The sequence below is a fragment of the Rhipicephalus microplus genome, chromosome 2 (genome assembly GCF_043290135.1).
Source record: "Rhipicephalus microplus isolate Deutch F79 chromosome 2, USDA_Rmic, whole genome shotgun sequence".
In the NCBI taxonomy this organism is placed as follows: domain Eukaryota; kingdom Metazoa; phylum Arthropoda; class Arachnida; order Ixodida; family Ixodidae; genus Rhipicephalus; species Rhipicephalus microplus.
The window spans coordinates 124,017,100-124,035,769 of NC_134701.1; the positions used below are offsets into that span (position 1 = coordinate 124,017,100).

At 43.4% G+C, this 18,670-nt stretch overlaps 1 protein-coding gene across 3 annotated transcripts in view; it reads right to left on the reverse strand.

The window, feature by feature from the left end:
* Positions 1–18,614, reverse strand: part of mRNA-cap (RNA guanylyltransferase and 5'-phosphatase mRNA capping enzyme) — a 113,724-nt gene extending 95,110 nt beyond the window's left edge. For 2 of the 3 annotated variants that reach the window (XM_037422017.2, XM_075886759.1), the window contains exons 1-6: positions 18,013–18,150; positions 11,608–11,731; positions 10,552–10,661; positions 9,719–9,822; positions 6,624–6,712; positions 1,283–1,358 (exon numbers count right to left, since the gene is read on the reverse strand). In XM_037422017.2, coding sequence (XP_037277914.1) covers positions 1,283–1,358; positions 6,624–6,712; positions 9,719–9,822; positions 10,552–10,661; positions 11,608–11,704 — 476 coding nt within the window. In that variant the 5' untranslated portion in view covers positions 11,705–11,731; positions 18,013–18,150. Of the gene's footprint in view, positions 1–1,282; positions 1,359–6,623; positions 6,713–9,718; positions 9,823–10,551; positions 10,662–11,607; positions 11,732–18,012; positions 18,151–18,540 lie in introns of those variants that run through there. The other variant, XM_075886758.1, reaches the window with a different exon arrangement.
* Positions 18,615–18,670: the final 56 nt, after the last annotated feature.

An 18,670-nucleotide genomic window follows, 5' to 3' on the forward strand; every position in this document is an offset into this window, starting at 1 on the left:
TGTTCATATGGCATTCATTGCTAAGAGCTTAAGTGAAACTAACAAACTGTATCTTTTGGGCCCAACATCGCAGAACTCAACAGTACACTGGCTAAAGGAACAATGACCACTCCAGTTGCTGAAGCTGTTTTCTTACTGTCAGTAGGTCAGTAGCACAGAAAGTTTATGAGCAGTGTCATTATGCCTCGCGATATCACGTGCCAGTGACTGCGCCCTTTAACCGACACAGCCTCCCCTCCTTGGCCCCCCGTAAGACGAAGCGGTGAAGGCGATGCCGTGACATTTATCTTTTAACCTTCAGCTATTGACCCTGGAAAGCGAGAGGCGGACGTGCAACAAAACGTAGCCGCTTCACCGTGGGCTTTCCGACACCAGAGCCACCAGCAATGGCTCTACTGATGATTACTGTGCATATTAAAACCGAATCGCAGCTGCTACACCAGGAGGCATGCTTTCATTAACGAGATGACACTAAAAAAACGCACAAAAATTTCTAATTCAGACCCTAGCAATCTCAAGTTCGAAAGGGCAGGATCTTTTGAGGGCTTTTGCCACAACAGCGATTACAAACGCAGATGTGCTGGTGGAAGGAATTACAAAAAAGTTCTTCCAAACGAAGATCCACAAATAAAGTATATTAAAAGAAAAGTGTCAACGCATTCTCGTCGTTCACATGTTCTTCTGTGGATGCGAGGGACGGAAAATTAGATCACGATGCCTAGAAGTAGACGTGACAGGCATTGTGGGGGTAGGCATGCAGGTACAGTGAATAATTACGTGCCTCGCAACTCTTCAAACTGCAACTCTTCAAACAACTATCAGCAGCGTTCTTAGAACGGATGACGTACCGATTGGACTAGCCGTCACGAGCCCCTCCTGAGAGCGCATTTCGCCAGTAAGTGAACTTGCACAACAGAAGTTGTGTCGGCACCAAACAAAGCATCATGGATTACTTAGGAGGCATGCGCGCGACCGCTGCGTATTAATCGGAATAATTCTATAGGTTTGTGATTGTTACTTCGGTGGCCCCAAGAACAATGTGCACATGTTTTGACGCGCCGGCATGGCTATTGCCAGTGGCAGAAGCTCCCAAATCGGACTTTGGCGCAGTTTGGCACAATTTCTATTGATATTATCAGGATATCGCAGTAAATCTGATTTGCCACACTTTGGCACAGTTGGCGCAGGAGTGGAATCACTGAGACTGCGATACAATGAACTACTGGGTACAGTTGATGACATCGACGCTCCCGTGCGCACATGATGACATTGACGGCCTCACCTCCAGGACATGTTCACAACCAAGTAGCTGGCAATGAGGAAACCCGTCCGGTTGAAACCATGCGTGCAGTGAACACCTGCAAAAAAAAACAGGCAGGTCAGTCAAAATCTTGAATGTTGACTGTGGACCTTTTAATTTTATTCCCCACTGAAAAGAGCAGATGCGCGTTGAGAAAAGCAGTCCCGCAGACACGGCAGTTTGACAAAATAGCACCATAATTCACATACACATGTTTAAATACACACACTAATGCAAGGAAGATAGAAAGCACACAAGAAAATCGTAGAGTCGATAAGGCAAATAAGTCTACTGCGGCTTTGCATTCGTAAAAGAACACTAAAGAGAAAAAGATCTAGGATGGTGTGCATCTGGGCTAGTTAGTGGTTGTGCACGTTGAGCAGATGCAGCAAAAATTAGACAAAGAAAAGAAACAAGAAGGCACTGCTGTCTTCCATGTTTTTTTTTCTTTGTCCATGCGTATCATTTTTGCTGCATCCGCTCAAGGTGCAAAAAGCGGTGTATCAGCTTAGAATAATAATGTAATCTTCCATGACCTTGCTCTTACTAATTTCAAGTTGATTAGTTGAAGTAAATGGGGGTCAAAGATAGAATATTGTTTTTTTAAGTTAACATTTTTAGCATACATTCATAATTGATGTGTGACATTATGGATTTCAACTTTCCTAATTGAACTGTCACGGTGCACTAAAAGCCTTGGAAAAGAACCAAGCTCAGTTTTTTCGAAGCTTTAATCAGGGTGTCTACCAATTTGATATTACTAAATTTCCTGACTTTTCCAGGTTTTCCATGATGATTAAAAGTGAATTCCATGACCGCCACATCTGCTTCGAAAACTCTGTGTTCTGAGCGCGTGTGGTAAATGTGAAAGAATATGTATATCTGGCCAAAATAAAACCCCTGAGCCAGGCAGTAAACAAGTCAGCTGTTCAGAAGAACCACGAGGCAAACACACCAGTTCAAGGTAACCGCAGATGAATCTTTGAAGCAGCCTGCGATAGTCGGACATCGCGGTCAAATCTGCTAGGAAATGTAGAAGTGGTGCCATCTCGCGGTATCCGTGTAAAATGAGGACACAGGAGCCTGGCCGCTTCTGCTACTGGCGTATAATCTAGTTTACCATAGTGGCTGTAGCCCACGTCACTTAGGACATGAATTGGATAGAATTAGATCGACCCGACTTGAACTTCTGCATTTACTGACTGAATTAAGGATGTGGATTAGAATAGATCTGACTCGACCTGGATTGCTGCATTCACTACTGATTTGCGTCCCCACCTATTTTGCGCACCTCTAAAAGATACTTTTCAGCAAAAAAAGAATAACTACTAGTACTCCATATTCTGTGCACCTTGTCTTGACAATGACCAACGATAACGTTGAAAGAACAGAGCTGTACTGCAAAATTTTTCTTCCTTTTTTTTTTTTTTTTCGACAACCACACGCATCATGGTGTTTTATTTCTCTGGGCTGTAACGCTTGAACTGCAATGAAAGTCCTCAGATGTCCACAATGAAAGCTGGGGGTAGCATATTTAAAATGCTGAAGTTTGAATATGTGGTGGCAAAAAGAAATCTGTCGCGTTCCTCGATTTCACAGAAGAATCACGAATGTTGGTATGTTACCTTCGTTTACATACATTTCTGTGGACATGACACTAAGAAATAATCACATACTTAATAACACAATCTCAAGGAACTGATATGAGAAATTTAGCTGAAGTTACCCTAATGCTACCCTTGAAACGTGAACTACCAGCAATAAGTGTGTAGCTGAAGACGTTTGCTGTTGCATCACTAATAATAAAAGGAACGAGATTGCCCAGCAAGCCTTTGTTGATGGGACTTCTAGACTAACCAGAAGGCCTTTCAGCAGAGCCGAAATCGTGGCCAAGACAAAGTTGCACAAACTTACCGACGTGAGTAATGTTGTGGTTCAAAAGTCAGATATGCTGTGTGATATGTAGAAGCAATACACCAAAATAGTCGGTGCATGCACGAACGTGGGAGCTAAGGTATGCATTAGTCAACATGAAGGACAAATTGCCGAGTGGAAATTTCCCTGGTTTTCTTTCACCAAGGGTTGTCATAATTGTTACAACCAGCACATCGGAGAGACAGGTGATTTCGAGAAAATAGTTAAACATGAATATGACGCCATGAAACAACGCGTGGCCTCGAATGGCCCCGCTGAACACGTGAAATCTCCAGGCCATCAAATTGACTGGTCAAGCGCGTGTGTTCTGGACACAGAAAAGAAGCTTGCATCATGCCTGCACTTAGAATCCAGATACAGACGACTGCACATATGCCAAACAGGAGTGATGACATACTTCACACTTCCAACAATGTACTCGCACTGTTTCTGTCTCGTACTTCATCATCATCATCATCAGTCTGACTACGTCCACTGCAGGACAAAGGCCTCTCCCATGTTCCGCCAGTTAACTCGGTCCTGTGCTTGCTGCTGCCAATCCATACCCGCAAACTTCTTAATCTCATCTGCCCAACTAACCTTCTGTCTCACCCTAACCAGCTTGCCTTCTCTGGGAATCCAGTTAGTTACCCTTAATGACCAGCGATTGTCCTGTCTACATGCTACATGCCCGACCCATGTCCATTTCCTCTTCTTGATTTCAACTATGAGATCTTATCCCCATTTGTTCCCTAATCCACTCTGCTCTCTTCTTGTCTTTTAAGGTTACATTTACCATTTTTCTTTCCATTGCTCGCTGCGTCATCGTCAATTTAAGCTGAACCCTCTTTGTAAGTCTCCAGGTTTCTGCTCCGTAACTAAGTATCGGCAAGATACACCTGTTATATACCTTACTCTTGAGGGATAGTGGCAATCTACCTGTCATAATTTGAGAGTTCTTGCCAAATGTGCTCCACCCCATTCTTATTCTTCTAGTTACTTACACCCGTACTTGGGCGTACTTAAATATCCTACTTTTTACTTACGGCTTTTATTGCGAACAGGGCTCCCACATTGGCTGCCAAAATGTCAGTAAACTTCGTGTTTTATTGCTCGGGGAATCTTTTCGCACTTACACTAGGAAGCAACAGTTACGCACTGCTTTCTTTTTTCACAGCTCCACTAGCAGTTCGCTGTAGCTGCAGTTCGCTGTAGCTGCAGCCGAAGCAGCAACTCTTCATGCTTTGACCAATGGTAATGCTTATTTTTGTGATGGTTGCACAAACTGCTGCTATTTCTTTGACCTGGCCAGGTTTTTTTTTTTTTTTCAGAAATTTCCAGACGTTTCCAAAGGGTTCGAATTCCCCGACTTTTCCAGGTTTTCCAGGTTAGTGACACCCTGTTCAATATCTCCCATCCTTAGAAAGAAAAAAAATCAAAATAACTGACATCCGAGCATACATTGCTGGTAATAGCAAGCAGCTGCAGAATTTTGAGGCAATGTTACCACTAGTCTCGTCACAGTTTTCGTTGGCAATTTACGACTCAACTAGACTTTTTTTCAAGATTAGAATTTTTTTCAAATTAGAACATTAGGCTCCTCTTTGACTCCAGTTAGTTTGACTCAGTTTGACTCCAGCCAACTCAATTTCGAATGCCCGTCTTAGTCGATGCACTGTTAGTTTCAATAGACCGAATCTCCGTTATTTCAATCTATTTCAATCTCGAAGTTAGCTAATGTTATGTAATTAGCCCTACCACTGCTGTGCTGCCCAGCAGCAACGCACTACACTTTACTCAACAGTCCCCGGGTTCACCATGTGTATGCCTCGCGAATGTGTGGCTGGTTGGTGATAGCAAACAACTTTTTCACAGGCACTACTGAAGAACCTCCAGTGCAAGAGGATTCGTAAATCCCGAATTCCCCCTTAAAATGAGGAGAGAAGAATTTACAGGTTGGCTGCAAGGGCAGTGCGAAGAATGCAACAGATATAAATACAAACTATGTACAAAGTAAGGCCAGCAGCTCACTTCTTTGGCATCCAACCTGGCGTAACTCGGCAAGCAAAGTGACCTTCATACTGTTTGTAAATTCAACGCAAACTAAGCGTGGAGAATACAGTATGAGCAATCTGCCGGTACCCATAAACCAAGATAGAGAATGCATGACTTTGCCCCGTCGTTGAAAGTATGAACCAAGCTTGATTGTTGTAACACGACCACTATTCTAATGCGAGGGGTGACTTCTCACTACACGCAGGAAGAAAAAACTGCAATTTTGGTATTCTACTGTAATGCACTGGTGAACCTTAGGTAGCAAAAACTTTGGTATAAAGCTTGATTTACAAGTGAGCAAATATGGTAGTTCCCGCTGCAGCCTCCCTGCACCCCCTGCACCCCGATAGGTCTTTTGCACAACAAAAGACAGCCGACGCATTTCCTTTACGCTTGAGCCGCAATTGCTGGTGGCCCTAGCACAAGTTCACTAGCACATTTACAATGTGATGCACTGGGCAATTTCATCATCGCTGGAGTACAATTATAGAAACTTATGGTAATGGCAACGGCAAATGTGTGCCTTGAGTGTCTGTATAGATGCTGTCACAATAAAAATAAATGAGAAGACAGGTCAGTCCAGTTTTTTACTCAGAAGAAGAACCTGTAGGGTTTCTTTCCCGAGCAAGCACGTAAATTAAGCTTAGGCGAACAGCGAATTTCAGGCTCGAAGCAAATTCAAAATGAATAGTGATTTGGTTCAAATAATTTCGAATTACATTCGAATAGACTATATCACATATAAAAAAACGGACCTATTTGTCATGACCGAACTGACCTGCAAAATATATTCTAAAAATTAAAACAAGACTTGTGCTAAGGCCATTCTTTTTGGCTCAAAAGAAGTGGAAACAACTTTGAATGGCAGCAGGATTTGATTTTTGGTACGGTGCGAGTCATAAACAGTAAAACATGTTATGTCGTAAAATTTGCTATACTTGGAGCATATAAGCTGGTGTAACAAGCTTCTAAACTGGTGATAGGGCATGATGAATAAATGTGAGGGTAATTTGTGGATTTAACTTTGAAGTGGGACTTCGCGGCAATGCAGAGTTCCCCTGATTATGTGTTTTTACGGCTTAGCATCCCTTCCCTTTGCCGCAGTGAAACCATATTTACAAGGCGTTACATGCAAACTAGTTTTATACATTTGAATAGGTGTTCTCACTTCTCAGCACTGCTCCACTGCAACAAAGCAACCTTCACAAGGGGTTACGTGTGTGTGGACTAATATAATTCCTTGAAATTTTTAATAATACTAGAAAATTTTCAGTGATTCGAATCGAAGCAAGTTCGAATGCTGAGCTGTTTGTTCAAATATTTGCACAAGCCTAATGACAGTGAGGTGGCTCACCAATTATGTGCAGTGGGTTCTTAGAGATGAACCTCTGGCACAATTCAATGAACAAGTCTGTCTGCTCCTCCGAGGGGCACTCTCCATGGCTGCACAGCAAGGACGAGAAAGAAAGGGAAAGTATGGTCACATATTAAGGGTTGCCCACCTTCCCACCATATTAAACAAGGAGTCACGCTCTGCATATGAGGCACACTGCAAGGGGGGCCCTGATGTATTTTGAAATGGCTCATCAGAATGGACCAACATGGCACAGTATTCTGTATTCTATTGTACAAATAGAGAAGAACCCCGCTACAACAAACACCACTTCAACAAAATTTCCAATAGGCTGAAAAATTCTTAGTTCCCCCATCAGGAGACCATAAGAGTCAATGCATGAATATTCTCACCACAACGAACACTTTTAGGAGCGAACTCCTTACGCCGTGGGTCGTATGTCCCGTGTCTTCATCGTAGTAGCCATTACTCCTTTAGTCCTTAAAATGTCCGCTGGATGGCAGTACTATATGATGAAAAGATGCAAGATGGCAGTACTTGGAGTGTTCAGTAGATAGGTGGACGGACGAACGAACAAACGGACATACACACGGACGGACGCTTTGCCCCACTCATCATCATTCGTTCAGTAGATATGCTGTGATTTTTTTTCTTCTGCCGATCCGCTGCAATGAAATTTGATGATGCAATTTCCGGCTCCGATATTTAATACCATGCAGCAAACACAGCCTTGAACATTTTAATGCATTTTCAGAAATTAAAAATATGTTGCCGAAGCGTAATAGGCACGTCGCACCACCAGAAACTACCACTGTTTAATAAACATAGGACCACCATTGCTCGATAGCGATGGCAATGAGACAGCCCTGCTTTTGCCACTGGCTTACTTTTGAGCCGCAGACAATTCGAAGCTGAAGCTCAGTCACTCAGTTCATAGTTTCTTACACACAGCTGCTGAGACAGCGGAACCATTGCCTTAAATCACCTTTTCAGATACCAATGCTTCAGGCTCTTTTCAAGCGTGGCTAGTGTGATCCCTGGTCAGAGCAGGTGTTCGTCCGCGTTATCAACAAAATCAGCCGGCCCCGTCGTGTTGGTCTAGTGGATAAGGTACTCAGCTGCTGACCCGCAGGCCGCGGGATCGAATCCCGGCTGCGCCGGCTGCATTTCCGATGGAGGCGAAAATGCTGTAGGCCTGTGTGCTCAGATTTGGGTGCACGTTAAAGAACCCCCAGTGGTCGAAATTTTCGGAGTCCTACACTACGGCATCTCTCACAATCATATGGTGGTTCTGGGATGCTACACCCCGCATATCAATCAATAAACAAAATCAGCCAGCCGCAACTAGTAGATGATAAGAATAGCATAGAATACGGCATAAGTCGCAGCTTTATGATACCACGCCTCCCTCTCGGCATTGTCGGATACACTTTGACGGTGGACAGTTGCTGGTGCTAGCATGTCAGTGCAACGTTAGGTTCATTTACGAAATAGAGTTTCATACAAAAAAACCTAAAGAGGAATCTGGTGCTGCTATCGTGTATCGCCATGGGAATTATCGGAAGTACTGTCTTCGGATTGGATTGCGTTAGATAGTGGACAGTCTACAAACCTTTTCCTACAGTCTACAACCTTTTCTACAGTCTACAAACCTTTTCATTCTTCACACAGCATGGGTAGTGGTTTGTGGTTCAAAGCACTGAAGCAATGCCTTTGTAGTTCAAAAAGGCTGAAGACCACTAGGTCTCTTGCTTTGCTGCGACATTAAAGCTTTAAAGGTTTTATTTGACAGTTTAAGCGAAGCGTCGTCCACTCATCGCTGCGCATAGATGTAGCACCCCTTACCAGTGCGTGATATTGCATATAATTCACATCTCTTCAATAGCGTGTCTTGCTAAAACTCATTTAAACCGATTTCCAAAGCAACGGCGAAGCTAAGTACATGCACCGTCACGCTCCCCTGACTTGACTTCACAACAAAACGAGAGGTGCGTTGGCAGCAAACCACTTGGACAAATGCACCTGACATCACAGCAGACGATACATTGAATGTTTGTCACTTGATAATGCATTGTTATTTCCATAAATAGATAATGCATACTATCAAAGGAGAAAAAGAATGCTTGCTTTCAAGTGTTGAAAAAATTTTTTGATTAAATTTTGATGCCAAATCTGAAACGGGACAAAGCAATGCATACCCTGGTAGTAAAACTTGTCTAGGTTTTACTTCTACTACCTGGTCACAAGAACTTTATGCAATAAATTTTGCATACGAAAGAATGAAGCAAGTTCCCATTAAATATAACTTCATAGCACTTTGTTTAACACTCGGCAAACAAGCGTCGTGCATCTCAAGAACGTGATCAATTCGAATAAAATCCGAAGCCTGTACTACTTATAATTCCCCCGGGGGTACAAGCACCACTGAAGGAGCCCACATCGACTGTGGCGCGAGATTCTTCTCTGGGCGTTATTGTATACTCTATGGTTCACGAAAACCGTTGTGGCCGTTGTTTTAGCATGCTTTTCACCATGGCGTCGCTATGCATGGATGAGAATCGCGTCATTACGCTGTTGGGAAGGAAAAGAAAGCAGCCGACACTTTTTGAATTTTGGGAATACTATTTATTTTATTTTGCTAGTTCAGGTAAGCTATACTTTCTTACACTACTACGAAATTTTCGCTTCAGCAAAATTTTCCCGTGCCCCACCAGTTTCGTTGTACCGGGGTTCGATTGTATACGCCCGCTCATCGTGTTCATTTAATTGCCACTAGAACTGTCAATTGTACTGAACAAAACAGCGAGTGTTACCCCTAAATAATAAAGAAGCGGGCAATAACAAAGGTACACACGATCCTCTGAAAGAAAGCACAAAAGACCAAGCATAAGAAAAAGGGCGACACAAGCAGCAGTGCTGTTACGCTGCTCTTTGTGTCCTCTTTTCTTGTGCTCAGTCTCTTTCGCTGTTTTGTTTTCAGAGGTGTCGTATCCCGCCCTTGCTCTCCCTTTACCTGCATATGAACCGGTTCAAAAAGTTACTCCATTACTTGATCTTGTGAAGAAAGCGAAGTAAGGCGAAGATCGTGTACTGACCCACGGCACTGAAGCTTGAGGTATCGAACCTCTCGTTCTTCGACCACCTTGGGGTTGTAGAATCGGTCTGTATTAGTCAGGTCGATCCACAGTCCCATTTTCAGCTGCATGGGCACACAAATATGAGAAATTGACACAAAAAGCAACTCGCAACACAAGCAAGATGGACACGCAGCAAAGAATGCCCCTCTTGTGTCCGATACAACAGAGCACCGTGACCCATTCTCAAACTGCCTGCATTGAATTGCCCGTCATTTTCTTATAGGCCAGGAATCGATACACTCTCATCAACAAACCTACCCTCTGCCATCCATGGCCACATTTTCTCCTATCTTTGTCACCCATTCTGTCAATGCAACAGATCATGATTTCCATTGCCTGCCAAACTTCACTCCCTAAATCTCAACTAGAATATTGGTTACCCATATTTGCTCTGCAATTCATACTACCATCACCTCATAAACATTTATATTGAGTTCCACATTCTGCTGTGCTTCTACACTTTATAAGTTATTTATTGCACAGCTGACATAAATTGGGAATCGGTCTACTGAATGGCCTATCCACTACGATAACAACAGCATTCATCTCTGACTGCTCATTCCTTATTTCTGGCCATTATTGCCTCCTCACTTCTTTCCTCACATGTCATGCCATTCAACATTCGGGATTATGAGAGGAAATAAAGGCGATTAACTGAGTGAAACAGTCAGCACGTACCTCAAAAGAAATGTACAGAAGAGTTTATAAGCAGCTATGCCATATCCCCAACTCAACATGAGACGAAACGCAAACAGAGTCAATGCATTCAATATGCAAGCTGATCCACACACCTTGTAGCTGGACAAGGAGTCCAACAGCATGGATGGCGGGAAGCGGTTCTCCTCGGGCACCTGAGCATCATACACCTCGCTCAGGGGCGTCTTGAAAGGAAGGAACTTCTCTGCAAATCACAAAGAAAAAGGCACTTTTTTCTGCGAAACATTTGCTCAGAAAACTCAACATAACAATCAAACTGACGGCTTTGCATTTTCGCCCTCATAGCTGTGGCAGAGAGTTACTAGCATGAGTGACCGTCGACCATAGTGAAAAATATTGCGATGCAGGGTGCTTTTGTGCCGGAGCATGCTAACAGGTGTCAAGCATGACCTCCGATTTCAGTAGGAAGTGGCCAACAGAAAGCAGTCTGTCCTGAAGGCACTGTTTGGAATGCTAGCTGCGACTATGATGCCCCTGTTATCCACCACTCGTTTCAATATTTTTCTGCCGCAGCTGTATGAATCGAAATTTTGGTATACTGCCAACCACCCTGTGCCGTCGCTACAATGTTGAGTTGTATACTTCATTCTTTCGAACAGGCTTAGTGCATGAAAGAAATAATTTTTCACATTTATTCGCTTTTCCCACAATCGTCGTAGAGCAACAAGGCAATCCCACTCAAATTTTCCATAATTAAGAGAAAAAGAGATATACAGTTGAAGAAATATATGTCCTTGTGTGGGGATCAAGCTTAAGACCAATGACTTTTTCCCGGGGTGCTCACTCAACCACCTGAGCTATGCAAGAAGCTAAGAGGTTGCCAAGAAAGGGCATGTTTCCTGAAAAGATGAGCATAACAAATATGGCACATAAGTCCTGCAGAAGCTGGCTAGGTGAATGAAGGTAAGTTGTCCCACAGTGACATTAGTGCAAATTTCTACCTTTCGTTATCCTACCCCCTCGAACTCGGAATTTTACAGAGTTGCACACACGTGATTTGACACATTCCCCTCAGCATTGTCGGCTGCCCTTCTGTGCTGTCGTTGCTCTTGGCGATGGCATCTTCTTATCCGTCACCTGAAAGGGTGATGCACGCAAAACTTCACAGGAGAAAAGACATTCGGCCTCACCAGCAATGAGAGCTCCCTTGCGCGGACAGTTGAGCCATCGTGGAGGTGGGCCTAACTCCGTCGGATGCCGCCGCTTGCGACTGTTATGCTCAGTCATGGTCGACTTTCACGGCCTTTCCACAACCTGCAGACAAAGCAGAGAAATGATATCAGCGGAAAACTGTGAGTGGAAAATTTCCAGGTATGACAAACGGGAAGCCCGCGAAGCGGCAGAAGCATTGCTTCTTTGATTAGGCAAAAAAAAAAAAAAGGAGGAGATTGTGCACAGTGAAATGAAGGTAAACAATTCACAGAAGACGAAAGTCTCTCTGGTTAGGAAGGTAAGCTGGGAAAAAAAACTGCAACCGATGTATCATAAAGCTCGTATAAGACCAACGTTTCGGAACTAGCCGGGTACCTTCCTCCAGGATGAGGAGGTGGGAACTGCAGCAGTGCTTTATCAGCATCTTGTACTCACTTGCGCAGTAGCAAGCGATATATGAACCTACAGCCAGAAATGGCTCCCACAGAGCAACAAAAACCAATCTCAAAGGCCATATATTTATTATTCTTGCAGGTACAGGGTCTGAAGTTGATTGAAGAAATCTGAAACATGCCAATGCTGCCATGTAATGAATGCAATGCAATTGCGTGTTGACACTGAACACAACAGCACAGCTGCACACTATGGCGAAACAGTACAAAGTACAGCACATGTGAAAGAACAGGACATGGCACTGTGCTGTCATTTGTTTTAGAAGGCTATTGTGAAAATTTTTAGATGACCACTGATCCCATTAAAATGCTCAATAATATGCATTCTCTTCAGTACTCTAATGATGTGCCTCAGGCTATATAATCCCAAGCAATGTAGTTTTCCTAAAAATAAATTTTATCTATCTTAAATCAACACAAAGATCACACCTGTGGTCTTCCTGATCTTCCTAAAAGCTGGTGAAGCTTATTTCATTGTTCAATGACCTCACGAGTTTCTCATAGCTCATTACACCCGTATGTGTACTGTGTTTACATTATAAAAAGGTAGGGTGCGGTGCCATCATAGATGCTGCATGAAGCAGCAACGACCTGTTCTGGCACCAACACATTTTTTTTTTTTTTAACTTAAGTATGACTGGTGAGTTTCTATGCAAATCGAACCACCGTACCTGCTACAGGACTGTCAAAACCATTTGAACACAGCGATATCATGATATGGTTAAAGTCTCCCTTTATGTGACAAAAAAATTAGTCTTTTCTGTTGCTTTGCTTCAAGTGTCTAAACCATGCTTCACCCTCTCCCATCTTGCAGCTGTCCTGTCATCCACTGCCACCCTGACGATTATGTAGCCAGGATAGAACAGCCAACCCAGCTGCCTGACCAGGGTTTCACAAGGAAAGAGAGGTCCCTTCTACTTCACTTACACATCGCCTGCTCCTGGCCTGCGGCCCGGAGTCATCGGCTAGGCAAAGCCCCGTCCTCTGCATACGGGACAGATCAAACCATTGAGAACCTATTCTGTGTTTGCCCAGCACTTAGCACACATCGAGACATCGTGCTTGCAAGACTCCGTTGCCACGGTCTGCCAGCTGCTACACAGAGGGATATCTTCTCCCCTGCACGGCACCACATACAGGTCTTCAAGGCTGTTCTTCGCTTCCTTGGGGACACTGGACTGGACAACCGCCTATAGAAGCTGTCCGCCATGTCATGGACCACATTTCTCTTCTCTGTTCTTCGCATCTTTAATGCCCTCCCCTCCCCCCTATAGGCAATGAGCCGTGCTCCCAATTAGGGCTGCAGAAGTTTTGTCTTTTCCTTTCCTGAACCTCCCTCTCTTTCTCCCATTGCAACAAAACATAACTAACAACCCTAACAAGAAAGCCCTTGGGCATAGTTATGAATCAAGTACCTGGACACTGACCTGTAAGTTGCCTTATTTCTAGTGCTAGCCATCATATATATGTGTGTGTGTGTGTGTGTGCGTGTCTATATATATATATATATATATATATATATATATATATATATAAGAAAAAAAGTGTATACTTAAGGGCTCGTTTTTCCGTGTTTTTACACAATATTAATCAGATCTAACAGACAATAATGCCAAGAAAAGTATAGGAGAAGATATTAGACCAAATTGTTATGTAAATATGAAGAAAAGTGGGTGAAAAGATAACTTGCCGTGGGCAGAATTCGAACATGCGACCTTCGAATGACGCGTTCGATGCTCTACCACAGAGCTACCACGACAGCTATCCTCCCAGCCACTTTATAGGGTTTACATGTGAATTAAACGTGGGAGTGTCAGTCAGCACCACCAGTAGCCATGGCGGTGAGTGTGGCACACTCTTTTGAGCCTGTTTGGCGTCACGTAGCACGTGAACTTGTTACGAGTGGGCAGCTGACCAATAGTCCCTCGTATACAACCGAAAGGCACTAAGTCTGCCAGTACGAGACCCTCGTTAATGAATATGGAAAGAAGTGTATACTTAAAGGCTCGTTTTTCCGTGTTTTTACACAATATTAATGAGATCTAACAGACAATAATGCCAAGGAAAGTATAGAAGATATTAGACCAAATTGTAATGTAAATATGAAGAAAAGTGGGTGAGAAGATAACCTGCTGTGGGCAGGATCGAAACCTGCGACCTTATATATATATAACCTCCAATATATATATATACATATATATATATATACTAACCTTAAATCAATTGCTTTTTCTACGTAATATACAGATGGGTAAATGAAAAAAAAAAAAGCTGCCCACATAATTCGAGAGGTTCATAGCTAGTAAGCCAAGATTTGGCAATCATATCATCCCCTTTTTTCATTTCACATATACACACTTCTTTATCATATGTGTGACTGCTTTCAGTGTCATACACCTTCAAAAATTAATGATCTCATTTGAATTTACCAAAATGTTACCTAACAAAATGGCAAATAAAATTTAGGTAGACAAACTATAGTCACGGTAACAACAGGACAACATGACAGCAGCAATGCTCTGTTCAGGCAGAGGGCCTTTGTCTATTCTCCCCAAATCCCCTGAGATACTCTATACAAAGCTGAAGCACACCGTAGCCACAGAGCACCCTTACTGTAAGCACCTATATGAGGCAATATTGCAAAATGGGCACTTCCATTCCATTTCCGGGAAATCAGAAGTTGTCGCAAGTCCATTCCTTTCATTCCATGGAATAAAAAACTTAGCCCATTGGCCCGGCAGTTCAATTAAATTACTATAATTCCTCAACGAAGGAAAGGCATTTTCATAGTTTTAATAGAGTTAAGAAAGCATGCCCCATAAAGAGGATGTTATCATATGCATTAAGAACTGCAAAAGTACACAAAACACATTACCAAAGTCGAGGAATAGTAGCTTGGTGATTTATGTAGTGCAGTACCCCAGCCTAGCTATTCCCACAGACACAGTTTTCCTGCTACCTATAGTATTTGCATGGTCAGCATATTTGAACAAATGGTGATGATTTAATATTTTTTAAGCTTAAATGTGTTAATGCTAAAATGACGACAATAGCAATGCTGACAAAAGCAGTGTTCAAGAAGACTAAGTAGTTTTGACCTAGTCTGGAACGGTCATGAGATTGAAGAACAACTTCGATTTGGTTAATGGGGGAACAAAACTATCTGAATCTGCTCGTATTAAATGAAACAGTGCAACCTCGGGTACCGTGTGCCTTTGCATCGAAAACAGAACATGGCTATACTGCTTTCCAGCATTTACGCTTGTCAAGCGCACCTCACAAGCATGGATGGGGTGAGGAGAACCTACTGTGTTCCTCTGTGTACAGTTATGCAGCGCCTTCCTTGTCGCAAAGGTTATTTACATGCCTGAGGTACTAAACTGCTCGCGAGTTAAAGACCGCATAGAGTGTTTGCCACTTTCGTGGGGGAAGAGTGTCAATGGGAACGGAAGAGCATGGATAATTTGTTTCTCCCTTTCATCACCTGCTGGGATGATGCATTTGTTAGTACATTGCTTATGCCTTGGTTTCTCTTTTACAAATTGGCTGATCATTCACACTTTTATGCCACACCTACGCTTGGCTCCAGTTAACTAAAGATGACCCTAGAGTGGCCTTTGACTTTGGAAAAAAACATGTACTCCGGCCTAGATAACTAACATGAACATGATATTATACTATTGAAAAAAAAAAAAACATGCACACACAAGGTGTGCGGTGTGTGTGTGTGGGGGGGGGGGGACATGCCGCTGCCATAGTGACAAACTTTGGAGCAGCACAATCTATAAAATGACACAATTATAGTAGACACATTGTGAATAAAAGTACATTATAAACAGCCAAGCCATCTTAAAAATATTGCTCTATTGGAAAATCCGAGGCTCTGATTTGCTAATGTTTGAAGCTTGAAAAACAGCGAGCACATTAATCGTGCTCTATTTTTGGAAGAAGACGTAACTCCATGCACATCCCACTTCATGCAAAAGGCACCTAATTCAATTGCCGTTCCATTCCTCCAAGTGCTGTCCCCATTCAACTTCGGGGTTGCGAACATGTGGAATGATGCCGGAGTCATTTCAATTGCGCTGTGGCAATGCCGCAACACTGATTTGAAACACATGATCTAAATTATAGACGCAACTCTGCGTAGAGTCATTAATGGAGTCAATGTCAGATGAAAATGAAAAACGTTTCACCAGACAGTCCATTCACAGGGCTACATTTGTCGAGGCACAAATGAGCAGTCTGTGCGGCAAGGAAACTTTCTCACATGCGAAAGACATTTAACAAAATGAAAGTGAAAATAAGTAATAATTTAGATATGTATCTTTTACTACATTTGGTAACGACTGCAGTGTTTTTGGTTCCTGAATCGATCATACAAAGGGTGCTACCCGAAATGAGCTGTAAAGAAAAAAATATCCCCTAATTATAATGAACTGGTGACAGGCTCAGCACTGCTTTGTTTGCATTCATTGGATAAATTCCACAAAGAACATTTCTTGAAGTAGCTTGATGTGGGCAGATTGCTGTAGCATATACTTAACGAATATGCAACCTGGACCAATAAGCAGGAGGACCGGAAGGAAACACAATGCATGCCCGTTGTAAGTGCTTCCTTCTGGTCCTCGTGTTTTTCGAGCAGCATATTCATCAACCATTTTTTTAGCTCTGGGCTGAGGGAAAACAATACCCACCACAAAGCACATAACGCAGATAGAAACGCACATCTTTAATCAAAACAAGACAGGCTAAATTTACGTAAAACATAGCTCACGTTTGCCCGATTCATCTACGCGGTCCTTTGGAAAAGGCTGCGTAATTATTATTGTCCAGCAAATGACACGAAGGCAATCGCCTCCCAAGAAATTACTCCACTAAAATTACGACGCTACTACATCGCTTACGTAACCTCCAGACGCGATTCCAGTCACAACAATCGCACGCGTCTTGTATGCATCGGTAAATAGCGGAGGCGAACAAACACGGCATCTCGTCAAAAAGGTGTACCGAGGCCGAGTTACTTCGCAAGCGCAGCTGCTGCAAGCAATAACAAATGACACGAACGGCTTGGGATCACTGCGGGCGTTTCATCGATTCAATTGTCGGTCACAATCGAGTAAGAACTACAACAGTCTACACCTTTAAGCACCACTCCTTTAGCTCTTTGAAGAGCCAGTATCTTTTGTTGCACCGCTAGATTTACTCAACACTAAAAACGCACTGGTACTTCGACTCGGACCAACAAACGGGCGCTAGTCAACAGCACACTTCGCGATGCATTCAAAACTGGACAAGCATGAAATCAATCAGGACAGCAGCGTAGTGCGTTACCAAACTCGTTAAATGGAGTGCACATCTAGCCCGAATCCCGACTCAACACAAGCAAACCCATAGACTGGCAAGAATTGTGTACTTGACTGACATCCCACATCAAGGTGCGCGAATGAATCGCGAATTCCAGTCAGGCCGTCTGGAGAAGTTTAACACTGATCGACGAGCGAGTCAGTTTCGAGTTCGAAAACATCGACGCTACACGGGGGCCAAGCGGACGCTACTTCCGACACCTGCCTGATCGTTTCGGATTGCACTTCAAACAAAGTTGGTGTGTTCATTCGAGCATCCAACGAAGGCAGGCTGTTGCCACTCGTCAACGCCTCATATAAGAACACTGCACTGGTTCAACGGTGACCTAACGCTCGAAAGAAAAAGAGCGAGACGCTCTCCTCAACAACAGAAAGTCGTAGTTGTCAAGACGCGCAACGACGACAACGGGATGCCCTAGTTTTTCGCGGCGCGTTTCGACGTTCGCGAAGTCGGCATCGTGGATGTGAATCGACGACGCCGAGCGTACGACGTCTCCGAATGATTTCGAAGAGCGGTCGACGATGCGGCGATTGTTTAAAACGAGAAATACAAGCGCACACTCACGTTGAGCTGCTTCGTCCTCCGGTGTGCGCACAGAAAGTATACGGAGATTACTGCGTTCGAGAGTGCATCCGTTTCACTGAATGGCATTTTCATTAACCTCTTCCAAACTTAGTCATGTTTTTAAAGGTATTGGTATTTTGCAGTTTTTTGTTGGTAACGTACGGTTAATAAATTGGATAAAATACTAGTATGTATAAATAAAGGTTTCGGTTTAGGAGCTCAAGTCACGCAAGCTCAACTAGGACGGTGGCATATGCTTGCTGCTCACGGTACTGGAAATGCGGGCACATATCTGTGCAGAGGCTCAGTAAAACAGCGTTCTGCCTTCTTTCCTGTCTTTATGTCCATGCCTTTAACCTGTGTAGTCACGCACTCGTACCAGTGGCTCGTACTTGAAGTATCACAGTAACCTTTCTACGGGAAGTGGAGCAGCTGTTGACACTTCGTCTGCGTTATCGTGCAACATCCTCTGAAACACGTGGGCTTCACAGGGTTCCTTATTCACTAGAGTGGTCTAGTGCACAGTACCATTACTTGAACGTAGCAGCTGTATGATCGTACATATTTGGGTGTCATGACACAGGCTGCACATCTGTTTTCCGAATAAAACCAAAACTCGCTATTTACCAACTTGGCTTGGCTAGCCACTTTTTGTCAC